This window comes from Mchenga conophoros, linkage group LG19 (assembly GCF_057382185.1).
Source record: "Mchenga conophoros isolate Kocher_MC1m ecotype Shallow Benthic linkage group LG19, M_conophoros_male_GT1.1, whole genome shotgun sequence".
In the NCBI taxonomy this organism is placed as follows: domain Eukaryota; kingdom Metazoa; phylum Chordata; class Actinopteri; order Cichliformes; family Cichlidae; genus Mchenga; species Mchenga conophoros.
Window position 1 is genome coordinate 24,057,386 of NC_140544.1, and position 22,170 is coordinate 24,079,555.

Below are 22,170 nucleotides of genomic sequence, written 5' to 3' on the forward strand. Positions count from 1 at the left end.
GGCAAGTAGGATCCGGGGCTCCAGTGACAGGGTCTCCTTTTGGTATCGCTTGACTTAGCTTTTAGTTTAGTTTCTGCAGAGCATTTTATTTAGTGTAAATATACAAAGAAGCTTTTTTTGAAAATACGGGGCAGAGACATCTGTTATATTCACATTTACATAAGCATACATTTTAGAAAAACTTATTTTAGCTGACTTTGCAAGTTGCAAGATTTTATTTTCAAAAATAGAGAGTGGGGATGTTTTTTTTCCTTTTGCTGTAGATGTATGACAGTTTACAGTTGCAGTGACCTGGAAGCATTTTTTGTTATTTGGGCAGCTTTCAATTTGACAGTTTCCTCTGCATAGTTTCTCCTGCCTGCCTGTGAGCTGCATAGTGAATACGAGTGGACAGGAAGAGTGGAGGCCTGTCCAGCTGGCCTTTGTTTCAGACAGCAGAAAGGGAGGAGCAGGTATAGTGAAAGACGGAAACCAGATTTGATTCTTCTTTTTTTCCAGTGATGATGAGCTTGGCTTTAAGACCAGATCTAGTTCTCGTGTTTAGTTCTTCAGTCATTGGGTTACTTGTGCAAGTCTGCAAAACAGAAAGAGAAAACAGTTTTACAACTACCTCATGCAACAGTCTTTTACTTTGCAGTATTAACAAACATTATTCTTTCCTCCAAACTAATGTCTTGTCTGGTTTTTAGTCTCGCTAGAGCAATTGAATTCTGTCAGTGAACATCCAGCATAAGAAATCAACATAACACTCTCATTGTCATTACATACTTCTCCCATGTCCAAAGCAGCTTGTTCTTGACAAATGCACTCCATCTGGTAAGACTGGAAAAGAGAAGAGGGCTCAGCAAAAGGCTGATGTACTGTAATACACAAAAATCACTCAGTTCCACTCCTGTTTTGACCTTACATCGTGTCCTCTACTGCTTAGTTGATAGGAAAAAGAGGCATTTGGGATTTTCCACAATTAGTTTAAAGATAACAATTTTGAACTCTGTAAACAATTCAGAGTTCTCCAAAATTATATTTTTTCCACTTTTTGTAATGTCTTCTGTTTTGTGAAGAAATGCAACTACAATGCTACAGGGAAAACTTCTGTCACAATTTCCTGGCCCAATTCACACCAAAAGATACTCAGCTTAAAGTTTTAGAGAACAGAAGAAATTGTTGAATCTTCATTTGCTTAATGATGCAACCAATAACTTCGGTATATTGTGTAATTAAAGTTCAGACAAGTCATGAAATCCAACTCACTCCCCAATCCTGATGGATCAGCTAATGTCATCCCACAGTAGGGTGTACTGTTGTTAGCTGCCTTTCCTGCAAGCTGCTTTGCACCCCACCAAAATTCCAGCTCCTCCTTTTGCTCACTGTGCCATCTTCACAACCTGGTTTCTCATATTGACTAAATATATATTCAGCCCACCCACCCACACACACACACACACACCCTCTAACACCATTTGTTCTGTGAGCCAGCAGACAGAATGTACTCTTCATAACTGACTAACACATGACTGGGGACATTGGAGCCTGAGGTGGTGCAAATCTGCTGCCTCCCTTAGAAAAGCGTCATTTCAGACTAACAAGAGTCAAGCTGCTGCACTCAGAGCAACTGTGCAAGCTCTTTTAAACTACTGTGCGCTTGAAAACCAACACAGAGGGTTTTCTATGGAATGGCTAATAGGCCGCACCAGTAATGAAATGTTACAGTGAGCCATTAAATAATGTCTGGCAAAACAGATTCATGAGTAATTTGTCAGTAGCACCTCACATGAAGAGTGACTTTGAAGCAGACATCTGTAATTTTTTGGTCCCACCACTTTGTCCTCAAGAAACCTTTCTGATTTTTGTATGGACCTTAGCTCTGTCGTTTTGGTCCAGCAGAGTTATGACCCATCAACCTGTGGCCTGCTTGACTGGGCCCAAATGTGCTCTCAACTGTTGTCATAACACAGGAGTACTGTGGTTTGGCCTCAGCTCCATCTCCTAAATGTAAGTGCATCATTATCCTTTCTGAGTTGCCTTTTAGCACATATTTAGCCTTGTGTCTGACAGAGAAAGAGAACTGTCACTCTTCCCAAGCCACTAAGGCCGTTTGGTATAGATTGTCAAAGCCAGAGTGAAAAATAGTACAAGAGACTTGTGCCATTTTAAGAACTGAATGAACTCGTAGTATGATTTGACTTAATATAAACACCAAAAGTTTATCATTCCTTTATGTGTAATCAGCTCAATTCTTGAAACATATAATGCAAATGGTGTGTGTGTGTGTGTGTGAGTCTTTAGACCTGTGACTCAACTGCAACATCTAGCTTCCATGTGTGGTGACAGCAGAGCCTGTTCTGAAACTCATGTGAGCTTGGCTTGGAGCTGCATGAACCAGTTCTCCACTCCACCTGTTACAGGTGCAGGTTTGAAGTGCCCTTCAGCGCTCAGTAGATCTTCTGAGCTGAAGGACTATCCTCGCCACTTGTAGTCCTTTCCACTGGGAAAGGTTTTCCATATTTTATATGGAGGACCGCTACAGCACCAGACTGGTAGCATGTGAAGCAAAGGGCCCGGCTTGGTGGTGAGCAGCTAAAAAGAACAGAACTAAAAAAAAAACAAAAAAACGAGTCGCCAAATATCCTAGGCCTGTTGTTAACATACCTGGGCAGCCCGCCCAAGTAAAGCCTATATGTGGGAACTAGACCACCTATTCTTAACATTTAGGAGTATGCAAGGGAAACACAGGAACCAGATGATTCCTTTGTAATTTTTTGCCCATGTAGGTCTATATCAGTTTATACGGCAAACTTAAGTGCTGTAAAATTAGACTGTGATGATGTTTGTGATTCTTCTGCGGCTGGTCTTACTCACTGCAGTGAATCATCTGTTCCAAAGAGTAAATCTTGCATGCGCTGCTGGCTCCCAGTCAATCCTTTTCCTCTGGCTTCAGGCCTGGTTACTGCCACAAGTCAGCAGGACAGAAGATTGGGATCTTATTGTCTAGGTGTCATTTCTGCAAATGAAAATCCACCAAGCCTTTGTAAGCATTCTGACCATCACCCTCCTCCTCTTTCCTCCTCCTGACACCAGCCAAAAGTGGTGAGCGTAGGAGTATGAATATGTCAGCAAAAAATTAACTACAACACTTGCCCGGGATGAGAATTGGCATTTCCAAGACCATGGTTGTCAGCCAGAAAAGGGTGTACTGCCTGCTCTGAGTTAAGAGTGAAGTATTTCTTTAAATGGAGGCATTTAGCTGTCTTGAAGCCTGGTTGCCAAGTACGAGGAGAGCTGAGCAGAAGATCAGCAGGGTGATTGATGTAGTTTCAACAGTTATGGAGATAATCTACATTCCTACCACCTATGGCCACTAACTGTGGTGGGTAGTGACCTAAAGAATGTAATCATGCATACGAGCAGCATAAATGATCTCCTGAGTAGATAATTTTTCTGGATGTCGGTGCATTTTAGTGGAACAAATTTGCACGTTATTAAGCAGCCACAGATTTTTCCAGAAATCAGATACACTGCTGCATACGTGTACATGTTTATAGTTCTTAATTCTTAATAGTTTTTGAGCTGTCTGGTTTTGACAACAAACTCAAAGTAGTGTAAACAATTGAAAAACATGGCGTTAACTCATTTCATTGAAATAATAGAGATCGATTACATCAGATGCATTATCTCCCCCAGAGTTTGTCATGCTAATATTTATAATATGGAAAAGTTCCCAGTGTTGATGATAGGCTCATAACAATTAAACAGAGTTAGGTTGTAATTAAATGCCACATGGTTCTGCAATGTCTCACAAAAAGACACAGTCCTATCCATCTACTTGCCGTTTGATACACACTTTACTGTGTATATTTGCCTCCTCGGGGGCTAAAGCGCAGCAGCAGGCCTGGAACTCACATGGCTGTATAAGGGCACGGGGACTGTGCTCGTCTGTTACAGCAGAGTGAGAATGGGGGAGGAGGGAGGCAGAGAAAGGGTGAGCTCCCATCTGGTAGTTCTTAAAACTCCTGGAATGCTTTTGCTTTAGTTACACAAACCAAACAAGCTTGCACATCAAGCCAAGACGTTCTCTCAACCCTTCTGCCTGTGCTTTCCACAACACCTTCTTCAGTTACTTGAAAAAAATGATTTGATTCAATAGATATGAGAAAATGGATAGCTATGCACTTGATTACATAAAAATATGAAATATTGCTCTCAAGTATCTGCGTGCTCGTCAGTTAATATGGAATCCTCGAGAAAACCAAGTCCAGCTGTGGGTCCAGATGTGCGTTGCTTCTAGCCGAGCTCCATCTATTCTAGTCCTGACACATTCTGGCCGTCTCACCGCCTATATCAGAACCGCCCCAAGCCATCCTAAAACATCATTTCTGCTGCTGCTGAGTGATGGTTCCCTGGCCTCCAGGCCCAAGGGAAGGAGGGAAAAGAGCGAGAAGCCAGGGAATAAAGACTGCTCTGTTTTAGTCATTATATTCAATATGGCGGGTGTCTTACTGTCCGAGTTGGATCTTGCACACTTCTCTTCCATTTGCATACATGCAGTTACAGTTTGGTTCATTTCATCTTTATTACCTGTTTGTTGTGAATAGTTTTGGGAGGGTTTTTGGCGGGCAGGGGGGTAAAAGTAACGCTACCTTACTATTCTCCAATGTCGGCTGAATTGTGTTATTAATGTGTGTTGGAGGAATTGTCTAAGGAAGAGGAGTAGGAGGGCGATGGAGGATGTCTGCTCAGTCTCAGCTGGGGATTAAAGTTAAAGCAAGATTTGTTAGAGCCCTGAGAAAAGGGATTTACAGTATTCCACCCTTTACGTGCACAGCTGTCTGCATCTGTTTCCCTTTGCTTTTTTGTCCTTCTTTCCCCCCCCCCCCCCCCCCCCCCCCATCTGCCTCTCACCTTTTTTTTTTTTTTGAGATTTGGGTTGGTTTAGTGTCCCTATTTTCACCTACTATACAGCTTAAAGTCATTGAGGTCATGTGGTTTTATTTCAAGCCTATAGTTGAAAAAACACAAATTACTGTATGGTTTTGGGGACTCTATGACATCCAAGCCTGTCTGTCTTTGTGTCCAAATGGCTTTGTTGCTAGTCAAGGTTTATGCTTATGTGACATTGAATGGATCTTCTTAATGTTTCTCCCCAAAAGATATCCGCCACCCAGAGGAGTTATCTCTACTGCGCAAGCCCCGTGATCCCAAAAAGAAGAAGAAAAAGTTGGAGGAGACAGAAGAAGATGATCTGGAACTGGAGGGTCCGATGTTAACACCTGGATCAGGTGAGCTGCTTCTATGGCTCGTTAACAATGTTTCCTAAAGAACTCCAACTGAGTTTGGAGTTGTTAGGAACAAAAATATTTCTTGATGAATAAAGCCAGGGTATTTTTGAGTTCATATTCCCAACCCATGAGTTGAAAGTTTGTATAAACCTAACCATTTAGGTTTTTACATTCTGATCTGTTTTTAGGTAATCAGGAAGAATTTTCACTTTCTTTTGTTGTGAAAAACAATTGCTCCTATTTTCCTGGGACAGCAGGTTGTATGGCAGGTTGTGCTGGCCCCATGAAGCTTCTTAGATTCTTTTTTGTATTTCATGCACTTGCGATTTAAAAAAAAAAAAAAAACACCCACCCAAAACACTAAGATGACCCGAGTTTGGTGCGCCCTGCTTCTCGTGACCAAATATGAATGTGTGAGTTTGAGGCCTGCATGGGATCTACAGCCCTCGCTCTCAATTCCTTGGCAGGGAGGACTAAAAATGGCTGAGATTCCACACATAGTTGGTCACGCTGCCATTTTAAACCCAAACCAGGCTACAGGAGTGCAGTCATACTGACCCTCCTCCCTCCTGATGGGAGACTTACAACCATCTGAGCAGGGAGGAGCAGAACAAAACAGACTGCTGTCACAGAGTTAGCATTAAGCAGAACTGCTAACACCATCAGACAGGGTGAATGAGACTCTTTGTGCGATTAGTCTTTTCTGCTCTGCAGAGTCAGCTCTGTGTGCACTGAATGACTATATAGACTCACCAGTTGCAGGGATAGCAGCCTGAACACTCATTGTGAAAAACAAATTCTCCTGAAATACAGATTTGGATCTAGGGTTGTCAAAAAAATTGATACTCGGATACTATTTGATACTAAAAATGGCTCTCAGATTAGATACTCAACCCGGCAGTGCTGTCTTTGCCTCCTCTAGTTGACACAGACCTTCAAAAAGCACTGCTGCAGATAGGCAGGCACACAGCCCCTCCCCTCACTAGTTGAACACATGAACAGTAAGTTCAACACTGGACAACACTTCAAGGAATTTCAAGACATTTTAAACGGTTATCAGAAACATTAACCTGGCTACTGGACTCATAAAAGTTTGCTGTTTAACTATTAGCATTTACCTGGTAGCTACATTAGCCTGCTGTTAAGTTATCATTAAGGTGCTAATGATGATGCTAATGGTGGAACTAGGCAGGAATCGTTATCAGTACCTGCCCGACATTAATAGGCTGTGTAAATTGTGTTAGACTAGCACAATTATTTGTGTCTAAAAAGTGTGTTGCTCTACCCCCTAACAGTACGATTTGATCAACAATGAAAGGATGGTGCCAACTCACCAGATGCACAGCACTACATCAGACAACCTCAAATTTTGCACTGCTTAAAATGATATAAGATATTGTTAAATATATAAAATAACATTGATGTTATTGTTGGTTTAGTTCTTATCTTGTAGAAAAGAGTCATGTGTCTTATTTTATTTTCCTCCCATGGTACTAAGAATGCTATTGAGCATTACTTTGTATCAAGTTTAAAATTCTAGTATCATTACAAACCTATGTGGATCAGAGTGAACGGTGTATTTATTCACTCATATATTTAAACGTAATGAGTGATTGAAACTGCAAAAAGCAGTTACTTCCCAACACATCGACCATGCCCAGAGTTGCATCACCACATTTTAAGGGGTGTGCTACACACTCCTCTACGCCTTTGGTTTAGATACATTTTGTTCCCAGTGGGTGAATGTGGTCAGAGTATTAGGTGGTGAGGAGAAACAGAGTTTCAGTAGGAATGTGGAGAATCTGTTTACTGTCACCAGTCTCCTTGTGTGAGAGAGTGTGTGTGTGTGTGTGTGTGTGTGTGTGTGTGTGTATGTGAGCGCACACACACACATCAGATCGCAGATCACATGCTACAGTCAAAGTACATTTTATGGCCAAGTTGTAAGATGTTATTCCGTCCCCTCGTGAGGAAGGGCTGGCCTCTTGGCCCAGATCTCCTGATAGAAATCACAAGGCTTTGAAAAGATGCAATCAGTACCACAGAACGACCTTTATCACATTTAGAACTGCAATACTTAGTTAACCAATTATTCAATCTACAGGAAATTAATATGCAACAGTTTTATTAGTCTTTTCACAATCCACCTTTTTAAATGCGATTATTATATTTTCTCAATAAGCTGATAAAACAACACATTTGATTATAATACCATTCATAAGAACGCGACAGTTATTTTAACACTTTTCTGAAGTATTTGAGTCCGATTGAATGTTTTGGAGATACTCAAGCTTTAAACAGATCATTTTGCCTTTTTCTCAATGTCTTTTTAACTGATTTATTACTGCCGAGAACGGTAAAAGAAATACATACAAGAAATGTGTGCCTATAGAGTACCTAAACACATGCAAAATAGCCTATGTGTACTGTACAGTGAGCTCCACACTGATCTCAGAAGCAAATGAAATGGGTGTTTGTCTAAACAACAAGTCCATAATGGGTACATGACCATTTATTTCCACTTGTAGACTGGCAATCTTTTTCCAAAACCTCAATCTCTATATTTAAAATTACTATTTAGGAAATGTCTCCACACTCATTTGACCTGCCTCACGTAATTGGTCATTTTTGGTAGAAAAACCATCCTCAGCTGTTGTTGTTACACGAACATAGACACGACGCTGCCTGTGATGCCAGTTCAGCAGCTCCCAGTGGAGCGGCTACGCCTTGGCATGCCCGCTGTTTGTAATCGTCTGTCTTGTCAGTGTTGAGAATGACAGACCTCGAACGGCCTTTACTTTGTAAAAATGTGCTGCACTTTATACATGCAAGGCTGGGTCATTCTGACCAACGCCTTGCCTGGATTTTCAATCAGTCATGCTGCGTTGGATGGTTATGAATGGGTGGATGGAAACTGCAGAACTTCACTAGTCATGCCAGGGCGATCTCCCTCTGTGAAGAGGGTAAACTGAGTCATCCACTCTGAGGCTAGCAGTTGGCAGTGTCTGTGGAAATGCCAAAGATATACCCCATTCTTGTATTCCTCAACTGTTGTCTTTTTTCCTCTGTTTCCTTCTATGCCTGTAGAGTTTTCTGTGTCTTAAATCTGTCCACTTGAGTTGATTTCTATCCGTTTCCTTCCCTCTACATTTTCCTGTCTTTCTTTTTCTTACTCTTTCTCTTTTCATCCTAGCCTCTGAGATAATATACATCGGACCTGTGAAAGGTAAGCTTTCCCCTTCCTCTGTCCTTTCTTTTCAGCACTGCTTCCTCAGCATTGCCTCCTTATTCCTCTCTACACCCCACAGCTGGTGTGTTAAGGTCACATGACATATGTAGCATTTGAGACTAGCAACCGAGTCACCTGACTGGTCCTCCTAAGGAAGTCAGCTGATTCGGGTGGTGTCATGACAAAGGCTTTGCGCCCTTTTAGCAATTAGCTCATTGCTCACTTTTCTTAAAGCTACTCCAGGGGCCTGCTCACTGTGCCTGCAGGATAGCCAATCACTTGCTTGAGTATGCAGATATGAGATGGTTGTTATCGGGCAAGTTATATGTAGGACATTTGTGTTTTTACCCATAAACTTGTGTTCAGAATTAAAATCACATGCTTATAATCCTATCTGCATGCTTCAAATAGCAGCCCACACAGGAGCGCTGTAAAAACCAAATCCATGACAGTTCATTTATTGACCACCATCCCATGGTTTACTTGTAGTCTCAACAGCTGATGGTGGTCCTGCTCCTTCCATCTAAGCCCTCTATGAATCACTAGTGTGGGAGTATTAGGGAGTAAAGTCATGTTAGCATTCTTTGTTTTTGCACCAGCATTTGAGATTCAATAAACAGGATGGAGGAGGCTCCTTTGTGTTATTAATGGAACTCCAGCTTTCAATTTATACACACTTTCCCTAGATATTTGGCATTCCCCAGGGGACCCTACGGGTGATAGGATAAGTCTTCTTGACCTGATGAACTTTGCATTGGGAGGAAAACCTTGAAAGAACCACTGATCACCCTCCCCCACAAGGAAGGGGAGGCCATAGCCAGCAACATGTTCTCATGACCTCAGTTTGCAAACATAAACATCCACATGCACACTCACATACAGAAACCAAGCCCACTTCCTCATTTCAGAAGGGGTTTAATGGTTTAGCCAGTGTTGCTTGACCCTACAGAGGGAGAGTTGGAATGGAGGGGAATGAAAATACTTTGGAACTTGGACTAACAGGAAATGCAAATAACTTCACTTTGGGGGCTTTTGTTTGTAGCCAGACTCCCAAATTAAAACACTGCAGACCAAATATACATATAACTCAGCATTTAAGTTGCTTAGACACTTAGTTTATCAAAGGTTTTTTTTTATTTAGTTATATTCCTTTAACATGTTTAAAAGATATTCAATGTATTCTCCTCCAATATTTTTGTACTCTCTCTCTTTCTCGTGGGTAAATTGTGCTGTAGTTTGCTGTGTGCAGTGCATTCCTGCTGGTTTTTCTTTTGGTCTGTAAGTAAATGGGTAAACCTGATCATGTTGTGCATCACCTGCATGCTGATCAACATCTACCCCACCATCAGCAGGAGGGTGGTGTTGAAGTCACTCATCTGCAAAGTTTGTGCTGGTAGTCACATGGTGTTTTTGACCACTAACTGGTCAGGCTAGGCTGCATTTGCGTGTGCTGAGAAGTCTTCACTCTTCCCCCTCAATGCTGTGTTAGTGACTTATGTGTACTTAACTTGATTGTGAGTGTCAGTATTTGGAAGTTTTTTGTGTTAGGTTTGTATTTCTGGCTCCGCAAGGGAATACGGTAACTGATGGTTATCTTTTTTCAGGGAGCATCTACTCTAGTCCAGGCTTATACAGTAAGACCATGACCCCCACCTATGACTCAAGGGACGGCAGCCCTTTGTCACCAACTTCCGCCTGGTTCGGAGACAGTCCCCTGTCAGAGGGCAATCCCAGCATCCTTGCTGTGAGCCAGCCAATCTCCTCACCAGACATTCTGGTCAAACTGTACAAGCCCCAGTCCCTGCTGGACAAAGCCAAAATCAATCAGGGGTGAGTTAAACTTTGCCTAGTGGTTTAGTTTAAAAAAAAGGTCGTTAACAGACAACATTTACAAGAGACTGCTTTCATGTTGTGTGAAAAAATAACATATTCTAATTAGCTGTAATCCCTGTTTGTACAGGTGGCTGGACTCGTCCAGGTCTCTCATGGAGCAGGATGTAAAGGAGAATGAGGTGCTGCTGCTGAGGTTTAAATATCACAGCTTCTTTGACCTCAATCCAAAGGTAAATCATACAGAAAAAGCACAGCACATTGTAGTCAGTTGAGATAATTATTGAGACCCTGCCATGCCGAATAGCTCTGTATCATCATAACCTAAAAGCACCAGATATAAGTTATTATAATCATAAAGTAAGCAGGGATACATCCAGCCATTAGTTGCCATGATTTGGGTAAAAATATTTGTTTAACACTGGCCTGTAGAGCTTACGTTCTATATCTGGTACCGATGACCTGAATGGGGCGTTTGAAAGACTAGTTATTTGATACTTTTGTATCATTAATCTCATACAACCTTTACCTTTGACATCACTGTATTCAAAGTTGTCCAGTTTGCTCAATAATATGGTTTGATGTGCCCACAGTATGATGCCATTCGAGTGAACCAGCTCTATGAACAGGCCAAGTGGGCCATTCTCCTGGAGGAAATTGAATGCACAGAGGAGGAAATGATGATGTTTGCTGCCCTCCAGGTAAGAAGGTTGAGTGTTTGCGTACTGATACAGTTTAAGTTGGCAAGGTATGAAATTTAAAGAAACGCTGACCTTTTTTTATTGGGTGGAAGGCACGCTTTCTTCTCAGCTTCAAGGTAATGAATTGGATAGGATTGCAGCTCAGAGTGAAGCTGTAATGCTGAAAGCCCTGTTGCAGCATGCAGGCTAAATCTTGATTATTGTGTATTGTTTCCTATTTAGTTCATACTAATAACAAAGTAAATAGGCTTTTAGATTTAAAGAGAGGTTCTTATTACTGAAGTGTACTCGTCAAACAGTTTGAACCCAAGAATTATTACGTGACTCTCGGTAAAACAGAAACACAATTTTGGTCTGGGTGGACTTTAAAGGCACTGGTGGCATTGGATTATTGGGTTTTGAGACAAGTTCAAAGTAGATCAGTAGAAATGACAGTCGCTAGAATGGATATTGGCTCGAATGGGAGTGATGTACAGATTTGAAGCTCTTTTACACCCCTAGGTTTCCTCATGTACCATTGGGGTGGTGTTCCTTCTATTTCTGACCCCCATAAACTGTGGGTGCCAAGACCTGAGGACGCCACCCTGTCTTCACCCTGAGGGTAATTATAGGGCATCTTGGAGCACAGGACCCCATACCTCAGACCACCCACCCCAGAAAGACAAGGTCTTGTAGACCTGTTCACATTCCTTTTCCCACTCTTTCACTCTGAGGTGTTAGGTTTGTTTCGTCTGACCAGTTGTAATTACACTTCACTGGTTTCTTCTTACACTGCACTGGGAGAGATGCTAATCTAAGTTGGGTGTTTGGGCCGGTAGGTAGACTGTTGCTGCCTATCTTTTAGCACTTTAGTAGCTACTACTGCGTTTCAGTCTTGGCTTTTAGCTTAGGTTTCACTGTTGACAGATACTAAGGTCTAAATAAAGAGCAATGATTGTCCAACTCTGGTATGCAGCTGGCTGGACTTAGCATGCTGTCACCCGGATGTATCACTATGGTAGTTCTCAAATATGAGGTAATCAGTGGTCAAGATTAGTGATTGACCTCATAGTCATGGACTTGGGACACAGGTTGTAGTCAGTACTTCAGCAGATAAAGAAGTAACTCTGATGATCACACAAACAAACAGAAAAATGGGAAACACTCCTTCACAGAGTTGCATTTTTTAAAGATGAGCCAGAGGATTGGACATCATGGCAAGCTCTTTGTCCTACAATATGAAGCCTTAGCCAGCTAAATCCTAGCTAAATCAGCTAAATCTCTATCAAACGCTGCATTGTATCGCTCACTTTCTTGACAGCTGTTCATTCATATATTGGTGGGGGTTGCTGATGGGGTGACATTATAAATACCATTTATCTACAAGCTAAATTTGGTATCTGTGACTCACTGATGGGTTTGTTTGTGGGGGGTTTGTAATAGAGAACAATCTCTTACTACAGTCTTGCACCAGTCCTACATTCAGTATACACTTGGTAAAAACAATTTCATTGCCTATAACAGCCTGACCTCAGTGAATCTTTACCAGTAACTTTAGCACACTTCTCTTCTTTAGACAACTTTCTTTATCTTCAGCTTCTTCCAAAAAAAACGGCATAGCTGGTAAACTCAGTGGTGTATGCTGGCAGCACTTGCTAACACAAATGCCATCACATCTTAAAGTATTTATATGGCAATTATCACAGATTGTTTTTCCTTTTTATAAGATGTAGCTGGAGCGTTTATGCACCGGTAGCACACAGCAAAACTTTATAGAAAAAAGCAATACTGTTGACCATGTTGGTGCAACAGATAACAAGCTGCTAACAGTCTATCTCCACCTCACACTTTCTTTAAATCCCAGTGTCTCAAGTGTTTTATTTTAGACCTGGAAGCTTTAAGGGAATGGACACTTTAGTAATAGATTGCAGGTTTCATGCTTTTAACCAGAGCATCGCTCTTTGTTTCATTCTCAGTACCACATCAACAAGCTGTCAATCATGTCATCAGACAACCACATGAATAATAGTGAGAAGGAGGTGGATGAAGTGGATGCAGCCCTGTCAGATCTGGAGATTACCTTGGAGGGAGGGAAGACTTCCAACACACTGGTATGAGACAAAACCACTGGTGCTTGAGTGTGCACTGGGCTTGCCTGCATCCTTTTTGTCCAAATGGGCGTCATTATGTGAATTTGTTTTTCCCAATTGTGAAATCTTGGCATCAGTTAGGTGCTTTTGTTTCTACTTGTGACGAAGTCTCCTTTCATCAGCACTCATAAACATGACAGGAAACGCACAAAGACAATGCAATGCACTACAGTTTGCTGGAAGTGCAAAATTTCACAGTTATTCAAAAGCTCTGCATCTAACAAAGAGCTGGGGGTTCTAAGGCCCCACTGAAAATATGTCTCTACTGTTACAACAACTTCTTGAAACATGTATTTAGCTTATCAGAGGAAACTGACCTCTGAGATATTACATAAGAAGCCAGCTTACTGTGCTGAGCAATGACATTGAAAATGTACAAAGTCAAGTGTGAGGTCATTGTTTTGTGTTTAATCCTTTCCCTTTTTTTCTTTCCTTTTATTCACATATATGTATGTATGTTAAAGTGTTCCAGGCTTATTTTAACAATAGCTTTCCCCTTTCTCCTAGGGTGACATCACATCTATTCCTGAGCTAGCAGACTATGTTAAAGTCTTCAAGTAAGTCCAGTGCCATGAGGTTAAATGCACCTTTACTATTAGCAAAACCACTAAACACTGCATGTTAGTCTATGCAAGATTACATTTTATCCAAAAGCTGTTGACTATGGCGGGACCATTCTCTGGCCAAGTAAGCCTGTTTTTCTATTTTTTTATGAGCTTAAAAGGCAACCTGAAAGCTCAGCCTGCAAATATTCTTTGGCAAAAAATCTAGAGTGATTATAGTTGGACCAAGCTTTCGAATCATATTCATTTTTGGCTTGAAGCTTTTGCTGACAGGCAGGTGGCCCCTTGGGTGGTTGTCTCATAAAATGGGGGGTATGATATCAAGAGGCATTTCCTCTTTTAATGGTTTTCCACAGTGCTGGCTTCTTTCCTATTCATCTCGCTGACTTTGCACTTGAGAAGCTCTACTTCTTTTCCTCCCCCTCCTTTGTACTTATGATCTCCCCTCCCCCGCTGTTCCTCCTCACCACCAATAAAGAAAATGGTTGTTTTTTCCTTTTTTCTTTTTTTCTCCCACCTGAACTCTGACATGTCTTCCGCTTTTTTTCTCTCTAGACCCAAGAAACTGACGTTGAAGGGCTACAAGCAGTACTGGTGCACATTCAAGGATATCACAATTTCCTGTTACAAGAGTAAAGAGGAGGCACATGGGACACCTTCCCATCAAATGAATCTTAGAGGTGCAGAGACTTCCCTAGTTGCATAAGAGTACACACACACACACACAAAAAAAAAAAACCCTCAATGTCATGCCCATTTATTTTTTCCCTGCAAATAAAAAAAATCTGAGGTTGCATGTCTAAAGAACAGGCTCTGACACTTGACCTCTTTTTCCTGCCTGCACCATGCTTTTCTATTTGTAGGCTGTGAGGTAACGCCAGATGTTAACATCTCTGGTCAGAAATTCAACATCAAGTTGCTAATCCCTGTGGCTGATGGCATGAATGAGATCTGGCTTCGGTGTGACACGGTGAGGCTGAAGTTGGTGCACCCTTTAATGCGCTGTCTTATTCCTTTTTAGAGTTGGTTAATTATGACTTTTCATCTCCAGGAGAAACAGTACGCCCACTGGATGGCTGCATGCCGCTTGGCCTCCAAGGGGAAGACCATGGCGGATAGCTCATACAACCTGGAGGTCCAGAACATTCTGTCCTTCCTTAAGATGCAGCACATGAACCCTGACCTACCCATTGAACCAGTTGCTACTGATATCAACCCAGAATGCCTGGTGTCTCCGCGCTACCTGAAGAAGTACAAGAACAAACAGGTAAGCCATGTAGTCCAGGTTAGGATCTGTTTACAGCAATGTGGAGGTTAAAATGGTAGAAATGTTTGGTAAGGGGAAAAAAAGGGTTATCATCTAGTCTAGTGTGTGTTTTTAGAAAAGCTGATTACATGGTTGAAAGGTTGAAAAGCATCTGATTCATTCCAGGTGGGGTCCTCCTAACATCTGAGTTGTTTAAATACCTGTTCCTCTACTCCTCCTCTCTACATTTCTACCCACCACGTTCTCAGCTCTGTGATTGTAGACAAAAGGACTTAAAGAGCAGAGAGTCATATGGATACATATCAGATGCAATGGATCAGAAAACCCGTTATTATGGACCTCGTTATAATCTGGTGTAACATTTAATCATTAACGATGAATGTTCTCAAGTGTTATGTAGATTTGTGTGTTTGTGTACCCTGGAACAGCTGAGTACACAGCTGCCATGGTCAGGGATGGGTGAGGGAGGGGGTTCTCTTCTCGTAGCTTATTCACTCAATCTGGATTTGTTCTTATCGTAGTAGGAAAATACAGTGGTGCTAGGAGGCTAGAATGATGTTGGGAAGCTGCTGCTGGTACAGCAGGTGACGACTCAAATATTATCTGAAGCATAACTTTAAGTATCATTGATGTCTGGAAAAAAATTGCTCAAAGAAATGAGGGAATAAAGGGGTAAAAATGGACGTAGAACAGGAAAGGATCTAGGCAGGTTTGAACCATAGGAAACCAGGAATGTTATTAAAAGCAGTTGAAATAGAAATTATTGACACTCTAGGAGAAGTTAGACTTTGTTAGTCTGTGCTGCAAACTTCCTATAGGTTACCACAGTACAAAGCAGTGTTTCTCTTTAATGCTCCTTTCATAGAGGAAATGTGCATGTTAAGAGATCAAACACACAGCAGTACTAAAAGTCAGCAGTTAATCCCGAATTACAACAGCTCAAATTTAAAGTTTCAGTTCTGTCTTTCTATTTGAGCCTGACTCGCTATCTTCTTAGTTTAGTCAGGAAATCCCTTAAATATATTTGGGGTCACCCACATGAAATTACTTCCACATCTATAACAAAACCTACTGATAAAAAAAATAAAATCAAAGAGTTGATTTAGTGTCAGGTAAAAATGCCATAAATGTGTGTCACTGCCCAACCTACAGTTTACCTGATGTCACTGAGAGACAGAGAAGAGTCCTAGCTCACTTTGGCTCATCTTTTCCTGCACTATTTTAGAGTTCTTTACATTTTTCTTACATGCTTGCTGTATAACTTAATCAGAGCTGCAGTTGTGGCCAGTGACAAAAAAGGGGTGTAGAAATAGATAAGGGTTTTTTTTTTGTTGGGGGGGGGGTTACAAAAAAGAAACACTCTGTAGCAAAATAATTGCATGGAACTGGGGCTAGCTTAAATAGGAAGGTTTTTTTCCCCTTTTTGTTTTTTGAGTATTAGTAGTAATAGCACAGGATGTGTGTCTGTCTGTGGTCCTTTCTGGCACAGATCCAGTCTCGCACTCAAACACAGTCTAATAGATGATCTCCCTGGGCATAACATTAAAGCGTAATGGTGTACAGTCCCTTGTTCACACACACACACACACACACACACATATGTAGTGGGCGTGGGACATCCGGAAATGAGCCATGCTTGGGAATGTTGCGCGGGAAAACTGTCTGGGATAAGCCCATTAACTCTTTGGCCAGCTGCAGCCCCTCCCCACCTCCCTTAAACTGGACTTCCTGTTGCAAGATTTGTCAGAGTAGACTTCTGTGCTGCATCTCCAGCCAGATACACGCACACAGGAGTTTTGTGATTACGTGAGTCAGGGTGGTTTCTGGATAAATGGGTTTATTTTAAACAGAAAATAAAGACCTGCAGCTTGGAGAAGCCCAACACCTTTCACTGCTGCTGTCACACATCGCCATCTTGTGGCTGACAAAGATATTACATAGAAACTGACTTCAGGGTTTTTTGGTTTGTTTTTTTTAATGGCTCATTGTGTTTACAAAGAACAGGCAGGCATGATCTGACCTAAAATCTGCAGTTACACTGCCCACTTCCTTTATGTGAAAATGTGTGATTTCCTTGATTGCAGCTGTACTTTCCTCCTCCTGGCTGAATGCTGCATGCCCCTTTAGCTCCACAGCCTTCCTCCCCGCTTTCTGTTATTACAGTCATGTCCTGCATTGTTGTTGTTGTTTTTTTTAATCTTTCCTCTCTCAACAGTGATCTTACTGTCTTCTTCTCTTTGTCCAAACGTTGTATTCCTTCTATCTGTATGCATCTCCTTCATTCCCATCTATCTTCCCATACCTACCTCTCCTCCTCAGCCAGGCTATATCAGGGACTTGGTAAGTTGTGTCCACTGGCTGCTGTTTTAAGCTTTAGATACTTGCATGATTGTTTGAACTCTGAACAATTTATGTATCTGGGTTATCAAACCTAACAATAACTATAGCAAGTCATAGTGGCCGCCATAGTAGATGGTATAGTTTCTGTATGTCACTTGTTATTAACTCTAACAGTGTTCTTTGGGGTGTACAAGATAAGAAAGTAACACATAATTGTATCAAGTGAGCATCTGTGTGGTGTGGGGCTATAAATATACAGACTGAGTGAAACAAATGGACCATGCAGGTCTTTTGCATGTTTTAGCTCATTTAACACACAGTCCATATGCAGCATTTAACGTTAGCCTCACTGATGTAATAGAGCAGACCCTTGTGAAAATGTTTTTAGACTGATGAATAGTTTAATGTATTTTATTCTTTCTTTTTTTTTAATAATATGTTTAGCCTTTAGTTAGATGCTTATTTTAGTTCATGTATTTCTAATATATGTAAAGCAGAGCCCAGACTGCTGAAGATAAGTGATCCATCACGGTAAATCTAATTTACGTATTTTATTGTAATGCAGTCCGGCAGAGACCACTAAAGCTTTTCAAGTGCATTAGAGAAGCTGTGATGTTCAGGCAGCTTCACTGCAACCTTTTTAATGTATAAAATGATCAGTCCATGATGGATTACTTATCTTTAGGGGAGTTTACTACTCATTCTCTAAGTGTACTGACAGAAATGGTAGAATCCTTGTTTTGGGCTATGTGGTCATTTTGACTTTCTGCTCCTGTGCTCATGGTAAGGTTTAGGTTACAGCCTTAAGAATCATGTAGCACCACTGGAGGGAGGCACACATGTGTGAATACATGCATGCCAATTCACACAGTTCACCCTGAAAGCTTCCTTAAGTTGGCTCATTAACCTCAGTCTGGGTTCTAAAGCAGACTCGGATTCATAATTGTTTTCTAGCTGTACGTAGTAGACATTCACTGTGAACGTTCACTGGTTATTGACACCCTGCTCTGAAAGCTTTATGGGGTTAACCACAGCTTGTTTACACTTTAAGCGTGTGTTAAATTGGTGCATTGGGTTGTTAGAGTGTGGTGTGTGGGATGCATTTGTTTACAGTCATTAGTGTGTATGTTCGTGAATACTTTAAATGGTGGGAGTAAATAAAAAATACATTAAAAAAAAAAAAAAAAGTCATGTGTGTAATGAGTGCGGTTTTGTTTCTGTCAGATTTCAGCCCGGATTCTTGAAGCCCACCAGAATGTGGCCCAAATGAGTCTCATTGAGGCCAAGATGCGCTTTATCCAGGCATGGCAGTCCCTTCCTGAGTTTGGGATCACTCATTTCCTTGCAAAGTATGTTTGTAACAACTGACTAAAGATGTGTCTTCATCCAAAAAAACTCATCATACATACTGACAGTCACATATTTAGTCATTGTATCAACACACTTTCATTCCACAATAGATTCTAACTCTTTTCTTCTTTGCAGGTTCCAGGGTGGAAAGCGGGAGGAGCTGATCGGTATCACTTATAATCGTTTGATCCGGATGGACGCCAGCACCGGAGATGCCATCAAGACATGGCGCTTTAGTAACATGAAACAGTGGAACGTCAACTGGGAGATCAAGATGGTAGGAAACCCACATAACTGCTTTACCTTTAGTATTACCTTCTTAAAAACATTATTGGAACATGACAGGCACACTGATTCGATCAGATACAAAATTAACACAGTGTTATAAAACAGAAGAGGCAAATTTAGCTTCCTTTTAACCTTCTTGGATTTATTTTGCTGGTTTGTTTAATTGTGTTTGATAATTAAGTGAATGACTTGAATTTGTTGATCTATTAATCTAGTAAAAAGGGTGGAAGTCAACAGTGAAAGTTCTTTGCATTGCTTGTTGTGATGTTAGCTTAGCTGATCACACATATAAAACGACTATGTCAGCCAAAAAACGACTGATGTGACTGATGTGACTGATGTGACGTGCTCTGTGTGCACAGGTGACTGTGGAATTTGCAGACGAGCCCAGTCTTTCATTCATCTGCGCCGAAGTGGACTGTAAGGTGGTCCACGAGTTCATTGGTGGCTACATCTTCCTGTCCACGCGTGCCAAGGACCAGAATGAGTCTCTAGATGAGGAAATGTTCTATAAGCTGACAAGCGGCTGGGTCTGAGCTGTTCCAGGCTGCCAGGGTTCAATGATTGTAGGTCAGGGGCCAGGAGGGGGAGTGGCTGGAGGTCGGGGGGAAACCTCAATATATGAATTTATTTTACTTTTTCTTTTTAATTGTTTAGGTCTGCGCTGAAAAGCCCAGAGCAGCATGACTATTGCCATGGTTGACGCTATTTTTAAGGTCATAGTTTTTTGGAGGTTTTTTTGCCTTAATGCTGACAAGGTCATTTGTTGCAACACTAATATTGTGGTGGATGCAGTTCAGATGAACTCCAGTGGTTGAGCAGAAAGCTAAGTTTGTCTGTTGTCCTACAACCACCTGTCTCCTCTCCTCCTGGACTGGCCACCAACTTACGTCCATGACGACCCTTTAACACCATTCAAACATCAGAATAAATCCCAAAGAATCTTTTTTCCCCACTTATTCTTTTTCACTTTCCTTTTTTCTCTCTCTTTTGGAACTGGACTAAAGAGGCTGACATAACAACGTAGATAAAAATGTAATTGTAGTGCCTCAGGGACCTACAGTTACTCATCCTAAAAGGTGGTTATCAAGAGTATCTATAACAGCAGAGGTCAGTCGATCAGATCTGCATGTCCATCCTGTCCACTCTGTGAAAGGTTTTTCTTTGAAGTCACGTGTAAGTGCACTTGTGCAGTATATAGTCCTGTTTATGAATAAGCTGTCCTGAACTTTCCGTTTATTTTTTTGCTTCTGATTTCTGTCGTTGCCTCACAACTTGTGTCCTTCCTGTTGAGTCTCTCTGTTGATTATGTTTTAGCTGACAGGTTTGACATTGTGAGATGTACTCTGTATTTAATAGACCGCTAAAAATGAGAGCACACTACAGTTCAGTGCAACAGCATGAGCATCAAGTGGGTTTGAGTTATCTGGTTTCCGGCTGATGTAAATGTCCTTGCTGCAGAAATGTTGATAGAGTGTAGCGCTGACTACAACCGCCTACTAGTTTTTTTTTAAAGTAAGGTGTAAAAATTTTCAGTTAGAATGTTCAACTAAGGTAATTAACATGCCTTTAAAACATGATGTCTTTTTATATTTTCCAAACTGTAAGCAGTCTTCTGTTTAGACAAAGCTTAAAGTGCACAGATTTTATGCCAGAGAGCATTAACACATCTGTTTATGGCTCTTTTTCTGACCACAGTTTTAGGTCAGCTTTGAACGGCATCCTCAGATCTGAAACCACTGATGTCTCATAGCGTAGTGCATGTACACTACATAACAGGAGGGACATTATCACATATCCCTTGTACTGGCTTTTACATTAACGCTGTTTTGTTTGTCACACCATATAGTATTATTACTATTATTATTATTGTTGTTGTTGTTATCGTTATTATCAGTACACACCAGCAAAAGGTCACAGAGTTTAAAAAATAAATATGCAAACTTTTTTTGTTCTGTCCTCAGTATGAAGGATCAGTAAATGAAGTATTTTTTTTGTAACTAATGTAAAAAAAACACAAACATTTTTATAGAATTGTACAGTTTTGTTTTGTTTTTCTGCATTTTGGGGGTTTGCAGGTAAGCCATCTGTCAACACGTGTAGTAAATGTGCCTGCTCATGTTGTAGTCTTACTGAGTTTCAGATGAAGATATATGTGAATATATATGAAGATAACACTAGTCTCAAACTCCAGGTTTGGTTAAGAAGTTCTGTTGAGTATATATATTTTTCTAAAATACAGATACACAAGCCTTTTTCACTGTGCCCTGTCTCCCCCCATTTCTGCTTTCTCTTCTACATTTCCATTTGTAGCTCTGTCATTTTTAGCTCATTTAAAAAAAGAACTGACATTGTCATTGATGTGCTTTTTTTGCTGCAAGTTTGACTCTATGCCATTTTAGGTTACTTCACTACTTACTATTTGTCTGGTATTTGACACAATTGAAGTGTGCAATTAAATAATGTCCATATGAAGGAGAGACAAATCAGCAAAAAAAAAAAAGAAAAAAAGAACAGAGGTAAGCGAAAACTGTTCTGTTAATTTTTAATTTCTCTGACTTTTTGTTTGCCTTCAGTGTCAAGAGTAGCAGTGCATGTCCTGCTGTTCTGTTTTCTGACTGTAAAAATGCATTTATTTAAAAAAATGAATAAAATAATTTTTATTTAATTACCTGTATCTGTCCTTGATTTGACATAATTTGCCATTACAATATAACATTTGCACAAAAGTAAAATATGACATTAAGGCTGCAACAATTCGTCGTTATAATCGACGACGCGGATACTACAAATACTACAAAGAAGAAACTAGCGCGAACGGCAAAACGAAGAAGGAAGGAAATGGAAACAGGTTTTTTAAAAAGTGAAAACATTTCACAGTAAACAAATGCAGACTGTGTAAAGTGGAGCTTTCCCACCGCGACATCACTACTGCAGTGTAGCAGAAGTGGCCTCAGAAGGTCTGCTCGATAATGTTAATGCAGCACTACGGATGATATCTACAGCCACGCTTACCGAGACTGATCTACAATACGGCAGCAGTGAGATGCTTGGCTAGAAGTTGGCAAGTGGATCTGAGGGCAGACCATAGCAACCTCCTCCCCCTGAACAGGGTCCAGTAACCATCACGGTGGCAGACATCCAAGCAAGGGTCTCTAGTATGAAGAGCATGAACCAGGCCCCGACATAGTTCACGC

At 41.0% G+C, this 22,170-nt stretch overlaps 1 protein-coding gene across 4 annotated transcripts in view; it reads left to right on the top strand.

Annotated features, from left to right (window-relative positions):
• The window catches only part of fermt2 (FERM domain containing kindlin 2), a 36,859-nt gene extending 15,218 nt beyond the window's left edge, over positions 1 to 21,641 (top strand). Inside the window, exons 4-17 of one of the 4 annotated variants that reach the window (XM_085256738.1) lie at positions 5,148 to 5,276; positions 8,470 to 8,502; positions 10,110 to 10,335; positions 10,466 to 10,568; positions 10,929 to 11,036; positions 12,992 to 13,126; positions 13,673 to 13,722; positions 14,284 to 14,408; positions 14,592 to 14,698; positions 14,780 to 14,995; positions 17,315 to 17,335; positions 18,560 to 18,684; positions 18,821 to 18,962; positions 19,336 to 21,641. In XM_085256738.1, coding sequence (XP_085112864.1) covers positions 5,148 to 5,276; positions 8,470 to 8,502; positions 10,110 to 10,335; positions 10,466 to 10,568; positions 10,929 to 11,036; positions 12,992 to 13,126; positions 13,673 to 13,722; positions 14,284 to 14,408; positions 14,592 to 14,698; positions 14,780 to 14,995; positions 17,315 to 17,335; positions 18,560 to 18,684; positions 18,821 to 18,962; positions 19,336 to 19,509 — 1,694 coding nt within the window. In that variant the 3' untranslated portion in view covers positions 19,510 to 21,641. The remainder of the gene's footprint in view (positions 1 to 5,147; positions 5,277 to 8,469; positions 8,503 to 10,109; positions 10,336 to 10,465; positions 10,569 to 10,928; positions 11,037 to 12,991; positions 13,127 to 13,672; positions 13,723 to 14,283; positions 14,409 to 14,591; positions 14,699 to 14,779; positions 14,996 to 17,314; positions 17,336 to 18,559; positions 18,685 to 18,820; positions 18,963 to 19,335) is intronic. The other 3 variants (XM_085256740.1, XM_085256741.1, XM_085256742.1) reach the window with 3 other exon arrangements.
• Positions 21,642 to 22,170: the final 529 nt, after the last annotated feature.